This window comes from Condylura cristata, unplaced genomic scaffold (genome assembly GCF_000260355.1).
Source record: "Condylura cristata isolate star-nosed mole 26May11 unplaced genomic scaffold, ConCri1.0 scaffold00012, whole genome shotgun sequence".
NCBI lineage: Eukaryota > Metazoa > Chordata > Mammalia > Eulipotyphla > Talpidae > Condylura > Condylura cristata.
In genome coordinates this window covers 12,671,019-12,687,353 of record NW_004567113.1, presented here as the reverse complement: position 1 = coordinate 12,687,353, position 16,335 = coordinate 12,671,019, and the positions used below count along the sequence as shown (strand labels likewise).

The 16,335-nt window shown below is 39.4% G+C and overlaps 1 protein-coding gene across 2 annotated transcripts in view; it reads left to right on the top strand.

Annotated features, from left to right (window-relative positions):
* The window catches only part of AGPAT9 (1-acylglycerol-3-phosphate O-acyltransferase 9), a 51,088-nt gene that overhangs the window by 3,817 nt on the left and 30,936 nt on the right, over positions 1-16,335 (top strand). For both annotated transcript variants that reach the window (XM_012724291.1, XM_012724292.1), the window contains exon 2: positions 4,416-4,485. In XM_012724291.1, the coding sequence (XP_012579745.1) occupies positions 4,416-4,485 (70 nt within the window). The remainder of the gene's footprint in view (positions 1-4,415; positions 4,486-16,335) is intronic.

The following is a 16,335-nucleotide window of genomic DNA, read 5'->3' as shown; positions in this document are numbered from 1 at the left end:
CTAATCCAGTCATCTACTTTTGGGCATTTGGGCTAGCACTATGTATCTTTTAATCATGAGAAATACCTTGCTTTTTTTTGTAGCTTTCATTCAAGGCCTGGCCTCCTGTTACACATTATTCCCTAGTCAGTTCTTGATTTTGGTTATTTCTTTTGTGTTCTAGTCTCAAGAATATACTTTGGGCTCTTTGATTTGACTGAGAAGTTTCGCCTACCCATGTTTCCTCAGTTATGATTTACATACTATTTGAAAAGGTCATGTACGGGCCCTTCTGCTGGTGCAGGGGGTTAAGCACAACACTGTGAAGCTCTCCACAGTCACTGCAGCAGGAGTTCAATCCCCAGCCAGGAAGCTAATCCACATGATGCAGCAGACCTCTCCTGGCTGTCCCATGCTCCCCTCAGCAGTTGTATTTCAGTCAATCTGCCTGATCTGCTCTTCACTCTGTCTCTGGTGAATCTTGTCACCACCCTAGCCTGCACCTCAGTTCTAATATGGATAAATAAACATATCTTTAAAATTCCATGATTTAATTTAAATTTTATGTTTTCAAAACTTCTCTCCTGGATCTCTCTGGTGATGCAGTGGTTAAAGTCTCAGCACTATCAAGCTATCACCAGTCACTGCAGCAGGAGTTCAATCCCCAGCCAGGAACTAATCCACATGATGCAGCAGACCTCTCCTGGTTGGCCAATGCTCCCCTCAGCAGTGGATTTCAGTCTATCTGCCTGTTCTGCTCCCCACTCTGTCTTTGGTGAATTCCTCACTCCCCACACCTCTGGCCTATACTCCACTTCTTGTAGAAATAAATCTTTTTTTTTTAATAAAAAAAAGGTCATTTAGATTAGTACATTCTGTGTATACTTTTATAAGTGCTTTTCCATGGTCATAAACTGAAATTCTGGAAGCTGACATGTGTGCAGGATACCTTTTGAATGCCTGTGGTAATTGTTAACCACTCAGCTCTATAGTCTCTTCAACTTACCAGTTCAGATAATAAATATTTATTGTGGGCCCTCCCTGATGTCGCAAGGGGTTAAAGCACAGCACTAGGAATTTAGCCGTAGCTGCTTCAGCACGTGTTTGATCCCTGGCCAGGGAACTGACCCATATGGTCTGGCATACCTCCCCTGAGCACTGCTCCCCTCAGCAGTGTATTTCAGTTTATCTGCCTGTTCTCCTCCCCACTATGTCTGGTGAATCCCCTCAGCTTCCACACCTCTAGCCTGTACCCAGGTTCTGTATGCACAAATAAATAAATCTTAACAAAAATAATTATTTATTGCAAGCTGCCCACTGTATTGCTGGTTATTTCTAGATGTGTATATAAGTCCCAGAGTGGCAAGCCATTTCAGGACAAGGCTCAAATTCTTAGTTTAAAGTAAGGCTTGTGATTCTCTAAAACAGTGATTCTCAAGATGTGTCATTATTATATTTTTTATTTATTTTATTATTTTTTAAAGATTTATTTATTTATGCACAGGCCAGGGGCTCGGGGCAGTGAGAAGCTTCACCGGAGACAGAGTGGGGAGCAGAACAGGCAGACTGAAGAAGTACACTGCTGAGGGGAGCAGCGGGCGGGTCAGGAGAGGTCTGCTGGGCAATGTAGGTCACGTCCTGGGCTGGGATCGAACTCTGCTGCTGTGGCTGCGCTAGCTTGATAGTACTGTGCTTTAACCTGTTTTGCCACCAGGGAGGGCCTGTTATTTTATTTTATTTAAAATAAAATTGTTTTAGGAGTATAAGCCATGAAAAATAAAACAATTGGTTGAGGTGATATAGAAAGGGTAGTTCACTTAGATGATAAGGGTTTATGTATTAGAATCTCTGGGAGGGTGTGTCAAATTTTTATGTTGACCAAATAGGATTATGGATTAAAGGCTGGAAAATGCCTTTCTTAACCATGAAAGTTGATGGGGTTAGGAGTGGCAACTGATTGACCTAAGGTTCAGGTTTAGAGGATAATAAAAGTAGAAAGAGAATATTTATTACCTGCACTGCCTGAATTATCTGAGGAGGAATGCTTTGTGAATTATCCAGTCTCACCAGATAATAGGCAATGGGCAGATAATAAATGTTCATGGGCCAATGTTCCTCTCAACATTTGAAGAACAGTTTCCTCCAAATGTTTGACCTTGGTTAGGTCATTGTAACATCTCAACCTTAGTTTCTACTTGAGTTTATATAGGAATCTGCCATTTCAAATCTTGGTGCCAATGAGGAGAGAACTATGAAAATACTTGATATATGTAGTAGGAAATCAGCTCTTAGTGGAGTTTGAATTGAAACACTTTGATCTTTTTTGTTTTTCCTATGTGGCTAAAATTTAATCTATCTTCAGCTCTTTGATAGGTAAACTCATAGGGAAAAGATTATTCCTGCCTTTTAATTATTCTTTCCTTTACCCTCTCCTCCATTCTCCAGTTAGTTTTCCATCTTTAAGAAAAAAAAAGTCAATAATTCTCAGGTGTTTATGACACCTTGTTTTTATAATAATTAGGTATTAACCTTGTTGGAAATACAGTAAATGTACAGGTAGGTCATGACTATAATAGGACATAATAACAAAGAAGAACTACAAAGCAACATACTTTTCACTTAAATTAGCTCCAAAACAACTCTCTGAGACAGGACCTACTGTTTCTCCCTTTGTTAGATTGAAGAATGTTAGATTGTCTTTGAATTTTCCAAGGTAATTCGAGGAAAGAGTAGAATAGAGAGTATAAATCATAATGGTTAAGAGTAAGGCTGATATCTACAAAACCCTCCCCCCTGCTTGATGACAGCTGTCTTTATTGGGGACCTGACACCTGGTACCTTGGATTCTCCTTTCCTCTCGGCTTCATTTCTAGTCTCCTTGCTAGTGGAATAATGGTTCAGAGAGGTCATTTGTCTGGGCAGTGACACACAGCTGTCCTAGTCTCAGGTAATTGCCATTTACATAAAATCACATGTCCACAGTAAAAAGAAGTAAGCTCTCAGATGAGCAATGATTATAAGATTTTATTTTAAACTGTATCTTTGGTGTTCTCACTAATGGTAATATGTATCAAAGCATTAAAATGAAAAACAATGGAATAAGCCTTTACTGCTTCAGGAAAGATGGGAGGTATTAGTCAGAGTTTAAGAACTTCTCCAAATCACCAAGGATGAGAAAAGGACTCAACCAGATTAAGAGTGCATCTGTGACTTGCCATTTGAAGCTAGATTAGACTTCTATGTATAGGCTGTTCTCTACATGCAAATAGCTTGTTCCTACTTGGCTCTGAGAAGTTTTGCAGAATTCCACATGTAGTTGGATCAAGCCTTACACTTGTATATGTTTTAGGTTATTTGTTTTTATCAGTTATTTTCTCATTTATTTGATTTTTTTTAACCTCTTTGAGGTTTTTGCCTTGACAACATTCCATGCCTTTTTATGAGGGAGCTTAAGAACTAATTATAATTATTATGATGTCTTTTACCTTTTACTTGATTTTTCTACCCTTTTGCCAAGTCACTCAGTTTAGACATTGCTGCTAGCTTATGTAATTGTAGACATCAGAATAATATTTTAATTGTTCCTTTTCTTAACTAGAAAAAATAGCCCTTGGGGTAAATGCTGTCAAAGTAGTGTGCTTGCAGCAATTTTTGAACTATGATGTTAATAGTAGGTAATTTTAAATGCTTAAGCAAGTATAAAAAGAATAACATTGGTTCTTGGTGTAATTCCTTATCTTCCTTTAAATATTCAAAATTAACCGGGAGTTGGTTTTTCCTGTTCTTAAGATTGCTCACACCTGTGGTTGCTCTTAATCATAACATTTTCCCTACACATCAGAATAAGTAAGCGACCTGCGGGCTGATGATCTGGTAAATTAGCCATTTCTCTCACTGCTCTCCAGCTCATTCCTGATGCAGGCAGTTTGGCCTCTTGAGTGTGCCTTATTGTTGAATGTCAAATTTGTTATGAAAGTAATAGTTAATTTGTGGTCCTGTGTTTAGGTCTTTTTGTGGCCATCTCTTTAATCCTCATTAGCAACCTATGGGATAGGCACTGTTGGCTTCTTTTTACAGATGAGGAAACTAAAGCCTGAAAAGATTATATAACTTTAAACACAGTTTAAATGCCATAACTTGTACTCCTGACTGACATTCTTTATGATCTTTTCAGGGAGTAATTTTTTGGGGGTGCCAGGTGTATGAGGGGGTTTAAATAGCATAAACATGATCTTTCGTTCATTTTATTGGGGCAGTCAGTAACTATAACAGTGTACTTGGGACTTGGAGTATTGCTGCATCAGAGATTTCCTGGCATCACTTTAATTCAAATAGCACAGAGATTAATGTTTAATTTCATTATTGTATAAGTGTGGTTTAAGTATTTTACATTGTTTTGCTGAGCAGTTTGAATTAATACTTCTTTTTTTGAACAGTGGGCCACAATACGAATTGAAAAAGGAGCCCCCAAGGAGTCAGTTCTTAAAAACACAGCTTGTGGTGGTGGTAAGTTTTCTTCATTATGATTGTCAAAATATCCAAATTGGATAGGCTTATAAAATTTAAACTTGAGAAATGCAGGAAATCAGTGCATTCTAAGGGCTGACCATTCATAATTCTGTTCTTTATGCAAAATAGTAGCTGCCTTAGTTTTTACTATGAAGGTAGTAATTTGTGCTAGTGGTTCATTTATATGTTCTTACAGGGTATTTCTAAAAGCTTGCATATAGCCTTGCTCATGGTTTTAAAGAAGTAGCTAATGGCATTTACACCTATTTTGAGGTTTTGCTAGTACTTCTTTCTAACTTCTGGTTCTCAAAGTATCTTCCTGCAAATCCTATTTCTTGCTAATGGTTCATTAGCGATACATGAAATAAAATAGAACACTTCCATGAAATAAGCTTAGATATCACATAATTATACCTTCCTTTTAGAGGGCATTGTTGTAGAGAAACAACTGTTTGGAAAAGTCCTGCAGTAAGAAACTTATTTAATATTTTTAGAAGTGAGTTAACAAATCCACTGAGTTAACCAGTCCCAGATCTGTTTGTGTGCCTTGCTTTTGACCCAGTAAACCATCTTTCACTTGGGGTCAGTGTTAAGAATCCTTTAAGACTTTGGGTTTATAGGGGAGCAAAAGTTTATGGGAGCTACAACTCTGAAATTAGGAAGAAATAAATGGTGAGGTTTAATTAAAAACTAAGCATTTATATGTTTTTTCAAAAATATTTATTGAAACAATTTTATGCCCATATTTGGGGATTAGAGAAGATCAAATGTCAAAGATACCACTGGGAGGAATTTATCTTCTGGAGGTTTTTCAAAAAATTGTATAAATTGCACATTCTAGTGCATTTTGAAAAAACAAATGTGGTACAGTGAAAACATCTGTATAATTTTGTGTAACTGGAAGTTTGCTATGTTCAGTTGGTTGAAGCAGCTAGTATTGCTTCATGGTATGAATTTAAACCTCAGAATATTATCCCTGGTAACCTTTTGACCAAGACTGTCTGTTTTAGTTCTACTCGATCCCTTTGTCATTGCTGGATACTTCTTAGGTACAACAGATCTACTAATTTTTTTTTTTGAATGTATTTTAAAATCTGGGTCAGCATTTAAAGAGATGACAAACTTTATTTCTGTTGTATTTGGTTAGATTTTGGGCTGTCATTGACCTTGAGTGAACTTCCAGGGGCTCTATAGTTTGGGATGGTGGTGGTGCTTGTCTTGGGCCATGAATCCAAAAGGGCACAAGGTGTTTCAAATTTTAGATTAAGAGGACTAAAAAATAGAGGAAGGTATTCAGTAGCCTTGGTTTACTTTTTTAGGGCATAGGGAAGTGGGCATTTTTACTAGTTGGATTTTTCAGCATAAAACTATCATTTCTTTTTGTCTTTGAATTTTCCAAGGTAATTCGAGGAAAGAGTAGAATACAGTATAAATCATAATGGTTAAGAATAAGGCTGATATCTACAAAATGTGTCATCTATCATTCAGTGACAACCCGTTCCTCCCCTCCCTGGTGCTTGATAACAGCTGTCTTTATTGGGGACCTGACACCTGATATCTTGGACCCTCCTTTCCTCTCTCGGCTTCATTTCTAGTCTCCTTGCTAGTGGTCTGTTGTCCGAAGGGCAGGCCTCAGTAAAATTGCAGGTGCCATTTTTTCTTTGTCCAAGTGGGTAGAAACTCTGGGTGGCTGACCCCCTCCCCAACCCCATCACACTCTCCCACAGCCCCTACTTCGCTCACGGACTACTTGGTTATCAAATCAATAGAAAAATATTCATTCATCCAGCAAATCAAACTTTTTCTATAGTTTATCATCACAGACCTGACCACATTGCACACTAGAAACACCCTGTGCCCAAGGGCAGGCTGAGTGCCAATGCTGCCACCCAGCTCAGACCCAGTAGCTAGAAGGTCACCACTGTGGCCATCTTCACTGCTGGGTCTTGACCCCGGCCCTCCCTTTTATCTTGAGAATTTGGGAATTGACTATTGCAGTGATTGAGCGTTTACTCCATGTGAGGTGAATGGGGAATCCAAAGATGAGTAAGACAGTGGCCCTGTGGGGAGACAAGCATCCACTGGCCTCTGATGCATGCATAAGCACGAGATCTAATTTGGGCTCTGAGGTGTGCTGCTCTTGTCTCTGTTAATCCCACAACTCTGCATGGTATGCAGCTCCACTCCTATCCTGATTAAGTGCTGCTTGGGCAGCCCTGTTATGGGGTGTGTGCTCTGTTGATACATCTGGATGTTTGAAGCCCGCAGAGAGGTAGTAGCATTCTAGGCAAATTGACTGAGGATGATGAAACACGATGAGCGCTTGTGTGCTTGGCTGCTGCAATCTTTTGCGTTAGGAGCCTCATGTCTCAGTACTTCAGCCATCTACACCCCAAGTCAGTGTCCAGTGGTCAAAGTTTAAGTCAGAGTCATGGGCAGGCCAAAGGCCCCAGGGAGGGAGGTATGATTCTGAGATGTCGGAGTGACACAGCGTTGATGATAGGTTTGGGGAGCAGAGAGGGAAAATAGTTATGTTTATGTTGTATGCCAAAAAAATTCCTCCTGATAATCTTTAACCTGATGAAACAATTTTTTTTTTTTTTGAAACACTTTTTAGGTCTCCATTTCCAGCCACGCCCCTGTTGCTGCATCGTCTTCTTTCCTTCCTCCTTTCCTTCCTTCCTTCCATTTATTTATGTATACAGAACTGTGGGGATTTATGCATACAGAACTGGGGGGAGCAGGACAGCCAGGTTGACTAAATACACTGCTGAGGTGAGCAGCAAGGGGTCAGGAGAGGTCTGCCATGCCATGTGGGGCACCTCCCTGGGAAGGGATAAAACTCATGCTACAGTGGCTGCGGTAGCTTCATGGTGTTGTGCTCTAACCTGTTGCACCACCAGGGAGGGCCTGCCTTGTGTTTCTTCTGTAAGACAACAGAAAACTGAACCGATGGAAATATTATCTTTGTGGTTATATCTCTTCTGTTTTTAGCCACATTTTATTGTGTCATCTATTAAAAAATTAGCCTACTAAGTTTCAGATATGATCTCTTGAAGAAGCTCTGTTATTGCACTTTCCTTTTTTAGCTTTAAGAATTTTCCCTCATGGGACCTCCCTGTTGGTGCAATGGGTTAGGTTAGGATGCAGCACTGCAAACTAGCAGCAGCTGCTTCAGTGCAAGTTCTACTCCAGGCCCTGGAGGTGATCCACATGGTGCGGCAGACCTCTCCTGACCCACTGGCTTGCTCCCCTCAGCAGTGTACTTCATTGATCTGCCTGTTCTGCTCCCCACTCTGTCTTTGGTGAGGCCTCTTGCTGCCCCTATTCCTCTAGTTCTGTATGAATAAATAAATGAAATAAAAAAAAAACAAAAAAGAATTTTCCCTCATTGTTAGCACAATGATGAAAAGATAAATTTTTTCCATCTTCAAATAGCTGTCACACTGAACATTCAACTTCAGTGGAAAACACAACTGCTCTTTAGTTTTTGTTACCCGGGAGTGAATGTGACAGGAGGCTATAATAAGAGAAAGGTAATGGCGTTTTTTAGCCCCACTCCAACCATAGCACAGCTACATCTCCTGGAGACCTTGGACATGGTCTAATTGTGATGTTAGCAAATTCAACTTGCCCTGTTCATAAATAGTGCAAGGGACTCTTTGGCTGTTAGGGTCCCTGACTGATTTCCAGACCTATAGTGTGATTCACCAATCAGTTATTAATTTTGATTGTAATTGTAATTAAGCATGTCATTTTCATAATTCAAGTTTAATTCCACTCTAATTGTATTGTGGTACTAGGACATTTTGAGTAATGATCAACCAAAAGTTAACAGGCAGGAACACAGGCCTGCAGTTGCCCTTGCCCAGGAGTGAGTCACAACCGATACAAATAAATGAAGGGGGTTACTTAGTCATTTTGGCATTGTTCCCTGGAGAGTGTTACTGGCCTGACTCAGCACTGTGGACAGTGGGAAGTGCATGCCACCTTCTTGGCCCTCCCAGTTGCCCTTTTGCAGTAGGCGTGTACACACAAACACACACACACACACACACACACACACACAGATTTTGGGTTGCCTGACAGTGGGTCTTCACCTATGCACTTAAAGGGATTTATAAGATTCAACTGTAGTTATACACAAAAAGGTTAATGGGTTTATTGACAAGAGAAAGGGAAATGAATAACTCAGGGAGAGAGAGAGTGATAAGTTGGTTAACGTGTCTTATCAGTTTTGCCCTTGAGCCCCAATAGCACGCTGAAAGCTGGCAAAAAGCCAAGAGGCAAGCCGAGAACCATGAGACAAGAGAGCCCAAAGCCCACGTATCTGGTTTTATATCCAAACATAGCTGTTTAACTCCATGCTCAGGTCCCGGCATGCTTCCCTTTAGTGATGCTGGGATTTGTAGTTTCAGTGTCTGGAGTGGAGGTGGAGTCCACAAAACCTGTGTCTGTAGAGTTCGCTCCGGACATCCTTTCCCCCTAAGAAGCCTATGGTTAATGAAGCCCTTGTCCCCTCAACCTCCTTTTACATCACTTCTTCCCCAACAAAGAACAAAATGCTTTCGGGCAAGCTTCTGGTGGTGTACATATTCCAAGATAATTCATGCTGTCCAACATTTCCCTCTGATTTTACTTTTCCATAGAGAATTCTTTTTGTGAGACTTGGGTGACCACAATGATACTTAACAATACTGATTAGATGAACAGTTATCAAATTTCTTGACATCACAGAAAATGTAAGCTAATATTTGATCAGACTTTTGAGGAATATAATTTTACCATATTAATTTTGTCTTTGGTAGGCTGTTTTTGATAGTCTTTTTCAGTCAGCTAAACTGACTTACTACTACTGTCTTTACATATAAATTCTCTAAATATATATCTACTGTCATCAAAGTTATGGAGCATAATGCATTTACTGGGGGTTCCTTCATGATAAATTGATTATAAAACACTGGACCTAGTCTAACTACTCATAGCTGAAAAAAGAATCCAGTTACCAGTTGTGGAATAATTCTAGGTTGAGTTATTCCTTCACCATGGCCATGTCTACCTGATTTTAGCAGCCTGCCCTTAATTATGAGCATCGGGATGATGATGGTGATAATTTTCAAACATACCTAAAAAGTAGAGAAATAACATAATGAGCCTCATATAGCCACATTCAACATTTGTCAAGATTTTGCCATATTTGGTTCATCTATTTTTCTCTCTTGGTAAAGCATGCATTTAACACAGATAATAAAATTTCATGTCTTTTCATGCATTTCTCAAAGACTTTAAAATGTAGGCCCCATGTTATTATCTCTTTAACAAATGTAATGAATTCTTAATGTCATCTAATGTACAGTCCATGTCAAAATTCCACTAATAGCTTCAAATTATCTTACAGTTGATTTGTTTGTATTGAGATTTGCTTATAACCTACAAATATTTATTTCTAAATACTCATTTTTTTGATATTTGGAAGTTTTTGTGCAGATAGAACTATAGATTATTGCTCTTGGAAGGAGAATTCCTTTCCACTAGGTGATTCTGGAAAAAAAATTTCTAGCTGTATTGTGATTTATAATAGGGAACACATAGTTGATCTTCATCCCATTTCTGGCACATCACCCAAAAGGTGATTTTTGTTATGCTAACTAGGGACTTTGGGAAAGTCCCTTGTTGGAGGTGGGGGGTATTGGTTGCCTGGGAAGCCAACCACATCATTAAGGGTGAGCTTTAGCCTCACTCCTGAACTTCAGGGGTGGAAATGGAGATTGAATTCAGTCTCACCAGCCTAAGCTTTAATTAACCACACTAAGGTAATTAATTCTCCACCCCCACCCCACTGATGGGTATCTCCTCACACTGGAGGGTGGTGCTCCTAAGGAAGACATGGGGGTCTTTTTTACCCCTTCACCACACCTCACTCTGTGCTTCCCTCTGGCTTTTCCAGAACTATATCCTTTTATAATAACATAATTATGCACTACGTAAATGCTTCTGAGTTCTGTGAGCTGCTTGAGCAAATCAATCCAACTCAGAGAGGAGGTTTTTGGAAACTTCCCTTTGGTATCTCCTGGAAGATAGTGGCACGGTTGAATTATTTGACAGTGTCTGAGAATTGGTGGTGTGCAACTCTCCCATGTTGGAATTGGTAGTCAGAAGGTTTTTTTTTTTTTTCTTCAAAGATTTATTTATTTATGTGTGTAACCCTGAGGTGTTGTGCGGGGTGTGAGGGTGAGAGGATTCATCAGAGACAGAGTGGAGTGCAAAAAGGTAGATTCATTGAAATACACTGCTGATGGGCAGCAGGATAAACAGGAGAGGTCTGCTTTACCATGTAAGTCAGCTCCCTAGTCTGGAATTGAACTTGTTTTGCAATGGCTGTGATAGCTTCTTAATGCTGTGACTTAATCTATGAGCCATCAGGGAGGCCTGGTAGGCAGTTTTAATATTCTACATTTTTATACCAAAGTCTTAATATAGCTTTGTAGAAGGCAAGTGTTCGATTTCTTTTGAAAACCATACGATCAGTTATATGTATTTTCTGAAGTGCAATGTAATGAAAATATAGTTGAACCACTTTATACAGCAATTTGGCAAATTTACTACAAAATTGCAGACCTAGTACACTTTCATCTCAAAATTCTAATTCTCAGATTTTGAACCCACCCAAATACTCAGCATGTATGTATTAGAAGACACCTTACAGCTACTTACAGATTGTGAAAAAGTGGAGATACCTCAGGCACCGAGTAGGTAAAAAATTAAAATGTTAAACTGGTTTATTTACACTATCAATATATGACTGTCAAATGAGTCATCTGGTTTTATATGAAAAGAACAAAGACACAAATCTCAGTGTTGAAAGAAAAGAAAATGTATAATGTGATCACATTTATTTAAAATTTAGGTACCTCCCTGGTGACCAGGGGTTAAAGTCTCAGTGTTAGCTATTAAGCTATCAGCAGTGTGGCATGAATTCGATCCCTGCTCAGGGAGGTGACCCACATGGTGAAGCAGACTTCTTTCCTGTGTCTCCTGCTGCTCCCCACAGCAGTGTAGTTCAGGGGATCTGCCTTTTCTGTTCCCCACTCTATCTTTGGTGAATTCTTTTATCCTCTGTACCTCTGGCCTGCATGCCAGTTCTTGCATGCATAAATAAAATTAATATTTAGGGGCACTGAGGGACTGTTCCAGCCTCAGAAGGAAGAAAGGGGGGTAGAAGGGTGGGGAAAGAAAAAAATAAAAAAGTTAATGTTTAAAAAAAATAAAATTTAGTACCACGAATAGGTACTATTTATGTAGATATGTGTAGATAAGTGCAAAATGCACGTGGAAATAATAGAATGGTGGGGATGTGAGTTTTAACTGTATCTAAATCTTTAAATAATATCTGAACCAAATGTAGCAAGATCCTATGGTAAAGTCGCTTGGTTAAACATATATTTTAAACTTTATAGCCAAGCCAAATAAAATATCAATAATATTCAGCTAGAGTCTTTATTCTCACTTGTGGAACTAGCTTTATGTGAATAGAAAATAGGTATCTGCTTGGGTGTGTGATTGATGATTACCTGCTCCCAGATGCAGCTCCATTCTCCCTGACTATGCCTGGAATTTAAACTTCAGGCTCTGAAACAAAGGAGTTAATCAAAACATATTATCACTTAGAACATCTTCAGCGCCACTGACATTTTTGTTCAGAATAATTTTTGTGTCTTGGAGTGTCCTACATATTCTAAGATGTTAGCAGTATCCCTGGTCTCTATCTACTAGATGACATTGACATACCCTTGCTGTGATAATCTACAGTGTCTCCAGTCCAAGCCAAAGGTTTCCCTGGGGGGGAACTTTCCTCTCCCTTCTCACCTTCCCTTTAACCCTTTAACTCCTGCTCTTAGAGAATCATATATTAATCTGTCAGTACCCACTATATTAGCATAATTTATTTCAGTTTTCTAACAAGTAGGCCCTTGCAGGAACAGAATTTGATTTCTAAACTTTTTTTTTTAAGATTATTACTCAGCAACCAAAAAAAGGAAACACATGTCTTTTGCAGCAACTTGGATGGAGCTGGAAAAGAACATGCTTAGTGAGATAAGCGAGAAAGAAAAAGAAAAAATACCAGATGGTTTCGCTCATAGCAGAAGTATAATGGACCAGGCGAGAAAATAATAAGAATAATGAACAGCCATATACCAGACACATTTTGTGGGTGTGGAGTGGGGAATGGGATAAAAAACAGGGGAGGGAAGTGCACAGGACTATGGTGATGGCACACAGGTGACTTGGTGATGGGAAACCCACAGGGATTACAATTGAGTTGGAAAAAAAACGTACAAAATGTAAAAATAAACTATTATATAAAGATTATTTATGCATACAAAAATGGGTTACAGGCCAGAGGTGCAGGAACAGTAAGAGGGTTCACAGGAGACAGAGTAGGGAGCAGAACAGGCAGACTGATGAAGTACACTGCTGAGGGGAGCAGCAGGAGGGTCAGGAGAGGTCTGCCATGCCATGTGGTCACCTCTAGGGTGGGGATCGAACTCATGCTGAAGTGGCTTTAGCTTCTTAGTGCTGTGCTTTAACCTGCTGTGCCACCAGGGTGGGCCCTAAACATTTTTTTTTTTAAGATTTATTTATTTATGCATATAGAACTGGGGTGCAGGGATAGTGAGGATTTATCAGAGACAGAGCGGGGAACAAAACAGGTAGGCAGTTTAATGAAGTATGCCGCTCTCCTCAGCAGCAGGTGAGATAAGAGAGATCTCCTGTGCCATGTGGGTAGACTTGTGCTGAGCCGGCTGTGGCTAGCTTCATAGTGCTATGCTCCAGCTCAGTGGACCACCAGGGAGGGCCCTGATTTCATACTTTTTTGGTAACTACTTTGGAAAGGATGGAATGCAGGTAAGGCTTTGAGCGGGTGTGTGGATGACAGGGCTAGAGAACACTGGATGGTGGAAGAGGAGGCACTTCCTCAAGGACAAGGAAGTGAGACAACAGAATTGTACTTCAAGCTTCAAGTCATAGGCTAACAAAAATACACTGACTTTTTTAGAGGGCCCTTTACTATAGAGTGGATTAGAGACTTGCTTTTAATTATGGGCTCTAACCCTCTGAAAGTAAATGACTTAGCTTTTAATTCTGGCCAACTGCGAGTAAGCAGAATGGAAGGATTCTAGAAGAAAGGGAGGAGGTAGAAGCCAGACTGATGATGGTCTTAACTGCAGTGTGAAATGATGGGAGGGGAGAGAGGACAGACCAAGCCCTAAATCACAGAAAGGAGATGCCCATCATGAGAACACAGTTCGGAAGCTCATACTACTTACTATGTTTTTTTTCAGCTTTTATTTTTTTCATGTAGCAGTAACACAGTAGGTACCATCCTGTGCCCTATTCCTATATTCTGTATTTTTTTATCTTTTATAATCTTTATTTCCATTTTAGTACCTCTCTGTGCTTAAATGTGGATTTCCCCCCCAGCTAGGTTCCACATGGATTTCCTTATAATTATTTTCTAACTTTTGTTAATACCATTTATAATTTATAAATCTTATATTTATAATTTATAATTTTCATTTTTCTCTTGAAATAATCTTCTGCTCTTGCATTCTTTATTTTTTTTGAAGTTAGTTTGAAAACTAATATAACTAATATAAGCAGATATAAGCAAATGAAAGTATAAAGGAAGCAGATTTTAAATCTTTCTATCCACAGAACTAACTAGCAGTTGAAACTCTTTAAGATTTAGCTCCCTTGGTCCCAAACCCCTCAGCAGTTTACAGGAGATTGTCTGCATCTTAGAAGTAGGGTTTCAAAATGCTGGATGAGAACTGACATTGAAGGATTATTTGAGTGTGAGAAGATAGTAGGATCACGTGATGGGAAAGTTGACTAAAGAATATATTCCCGATTTGCTTAGGGAAATTCTCACTACTGTTGGGAAGAACAGGCATCTATAGACATACCTGTAGATATTGAGAATTTTGGGAATCATAAGAATTCTATAACAGAGCTCATTTCATGTTTTAGCAGTGCCTTCTCTTGGTTGTAAAATTCCCAACAAAAAATCGAAGTGCCTGTTGCAGTGTTTAATCTGTCTTTCTGTAGTGTTTTTCTCTAGCTGTGGAAGTATCTGCTTGTGGGTCACTTGCTTTATAGGGAGAGAAAGCAAGAACAAGCTTTGTCATATCTTTATTCAGCAACAACCTTCAGGTCCTCGACACCTTTTCTCCTTTACCTAGGAGTTTTAGAATGGCATTTACCAGGTTTCTTACTGGAACTCCCAGGTCACCACACGTTCTCAGATGAACACACAAGTGGGGGTCAAAATGCCAAACAGGCTTTGTACCTAGAGGTTGGGGAATCGGGGGTTGGGGACAGGTGGTGGAGGTTCTGTGTGTGGTGAGAATAGGTACTTGGGAAAGGAGAGAGCTCACTGGACTTGTGACTAGGCAGATACTTTTCTTGGGTTGGGTGGGAAGTAGCTACTGATGTCTGAATGTGGGGGGCAGAGGTGGGCAAGACTCTTAGGCTGTGACCTTCCCCCTTGAGTGCTAGGTGCAGTGTGATAAAAACTGGGGAACCCCTTGAGTAACTTTTCTAGATCAAAATTTTCTAGGTCAGGTGTCTGGTTTCTCTCTTTGTGTTGCTGTACCTTCCAAGATGGTTATCAGCAACTTTTCAGAAATAAAATCATTGAATAATTCATTAGTAAATGGTGCCTGGTGGTGAGCATAGGCATGACATTGGGGAACAGTTAGGGGCTTCTAAAGTTAACTCAGAAATTCAGTATTTTGAATAAGATTTGAAATGCAAATCAAATCTCACTGGTTATGTGGAATGTAGTCAAGTGTGTTTGCATTGTTCATTTTTACAGCCCGGGGCTTGTGTTGAGCCATTGAACTGATAGAAGAACTTATAGGTGAACACATACTGTGCAGCATGTGCAAGTTCTTGTATAAACATTTTAAAGTTGCGTTTACAGTGCCTTTAAGTGATATTTTTATTTTTGCATAAGCAGTGCTTTCGCATACTTCAAAACTCTTCAAAATAAAAACAAATGCTTTGGTAACTATGCCATCTACTCGTTCCCTTCAGGCTCTACATTGTATTAGTTTCTGTGGTTCTTTTCAGTGTCTCTGTGCTATTTCAAACATGCTATGATGAGCCTCCCTGGTAGTGCAGGGGTTAAAGTCTCAGCGCTTATCAAACATACTATAATGCAAATATTTTTATTTTCATGACTTGCTAACACCAAAGATGATGTAGAATAAACATTATGCTGGATCTTAAGTTTCACTTGTAATATATACTGTAAATTTCTCCAAATTGTTACTTAGGTCCTTTTTCAGCAGTTGAAAGAAATGTTAAATGAATGCTTATGGTTCTTTTTACCTGTATTCTTCACCTTCTGTTGCTTAAAAAAATTGCTGATAATGCAGCAACATGGGTGGAGCTGGAAAAGATCATGTTTAGTGAAATAAGCCAGAAAGAAAAGGAAAAACACCAGATGGTTTCACTCATAGCAGGAGTATAAAGGACCAGGGAGAAAATAATAATAATAATGAACAATTATATACCAGAGACATTTTACGGGGGTAGAGTGGGGAATGGGATCAAAAACGGTTGGTGGGGGGGTGTACTGGACTATGGTGATGGCACACGGGTGATTTGGTGATGGGAAGCCCATGGGGATTACAACTGAGATGGAAAAAGGAACAAAATGATGTAAAAATAAACTATTATATTATTTTTAAAAATTGCTGATAAGCACATCGGTGATATGAAGGGGGCTGCTTTGTCAAAGAGCATTTGCAGTTTTGACTGATGGCACCAGATTGCGCT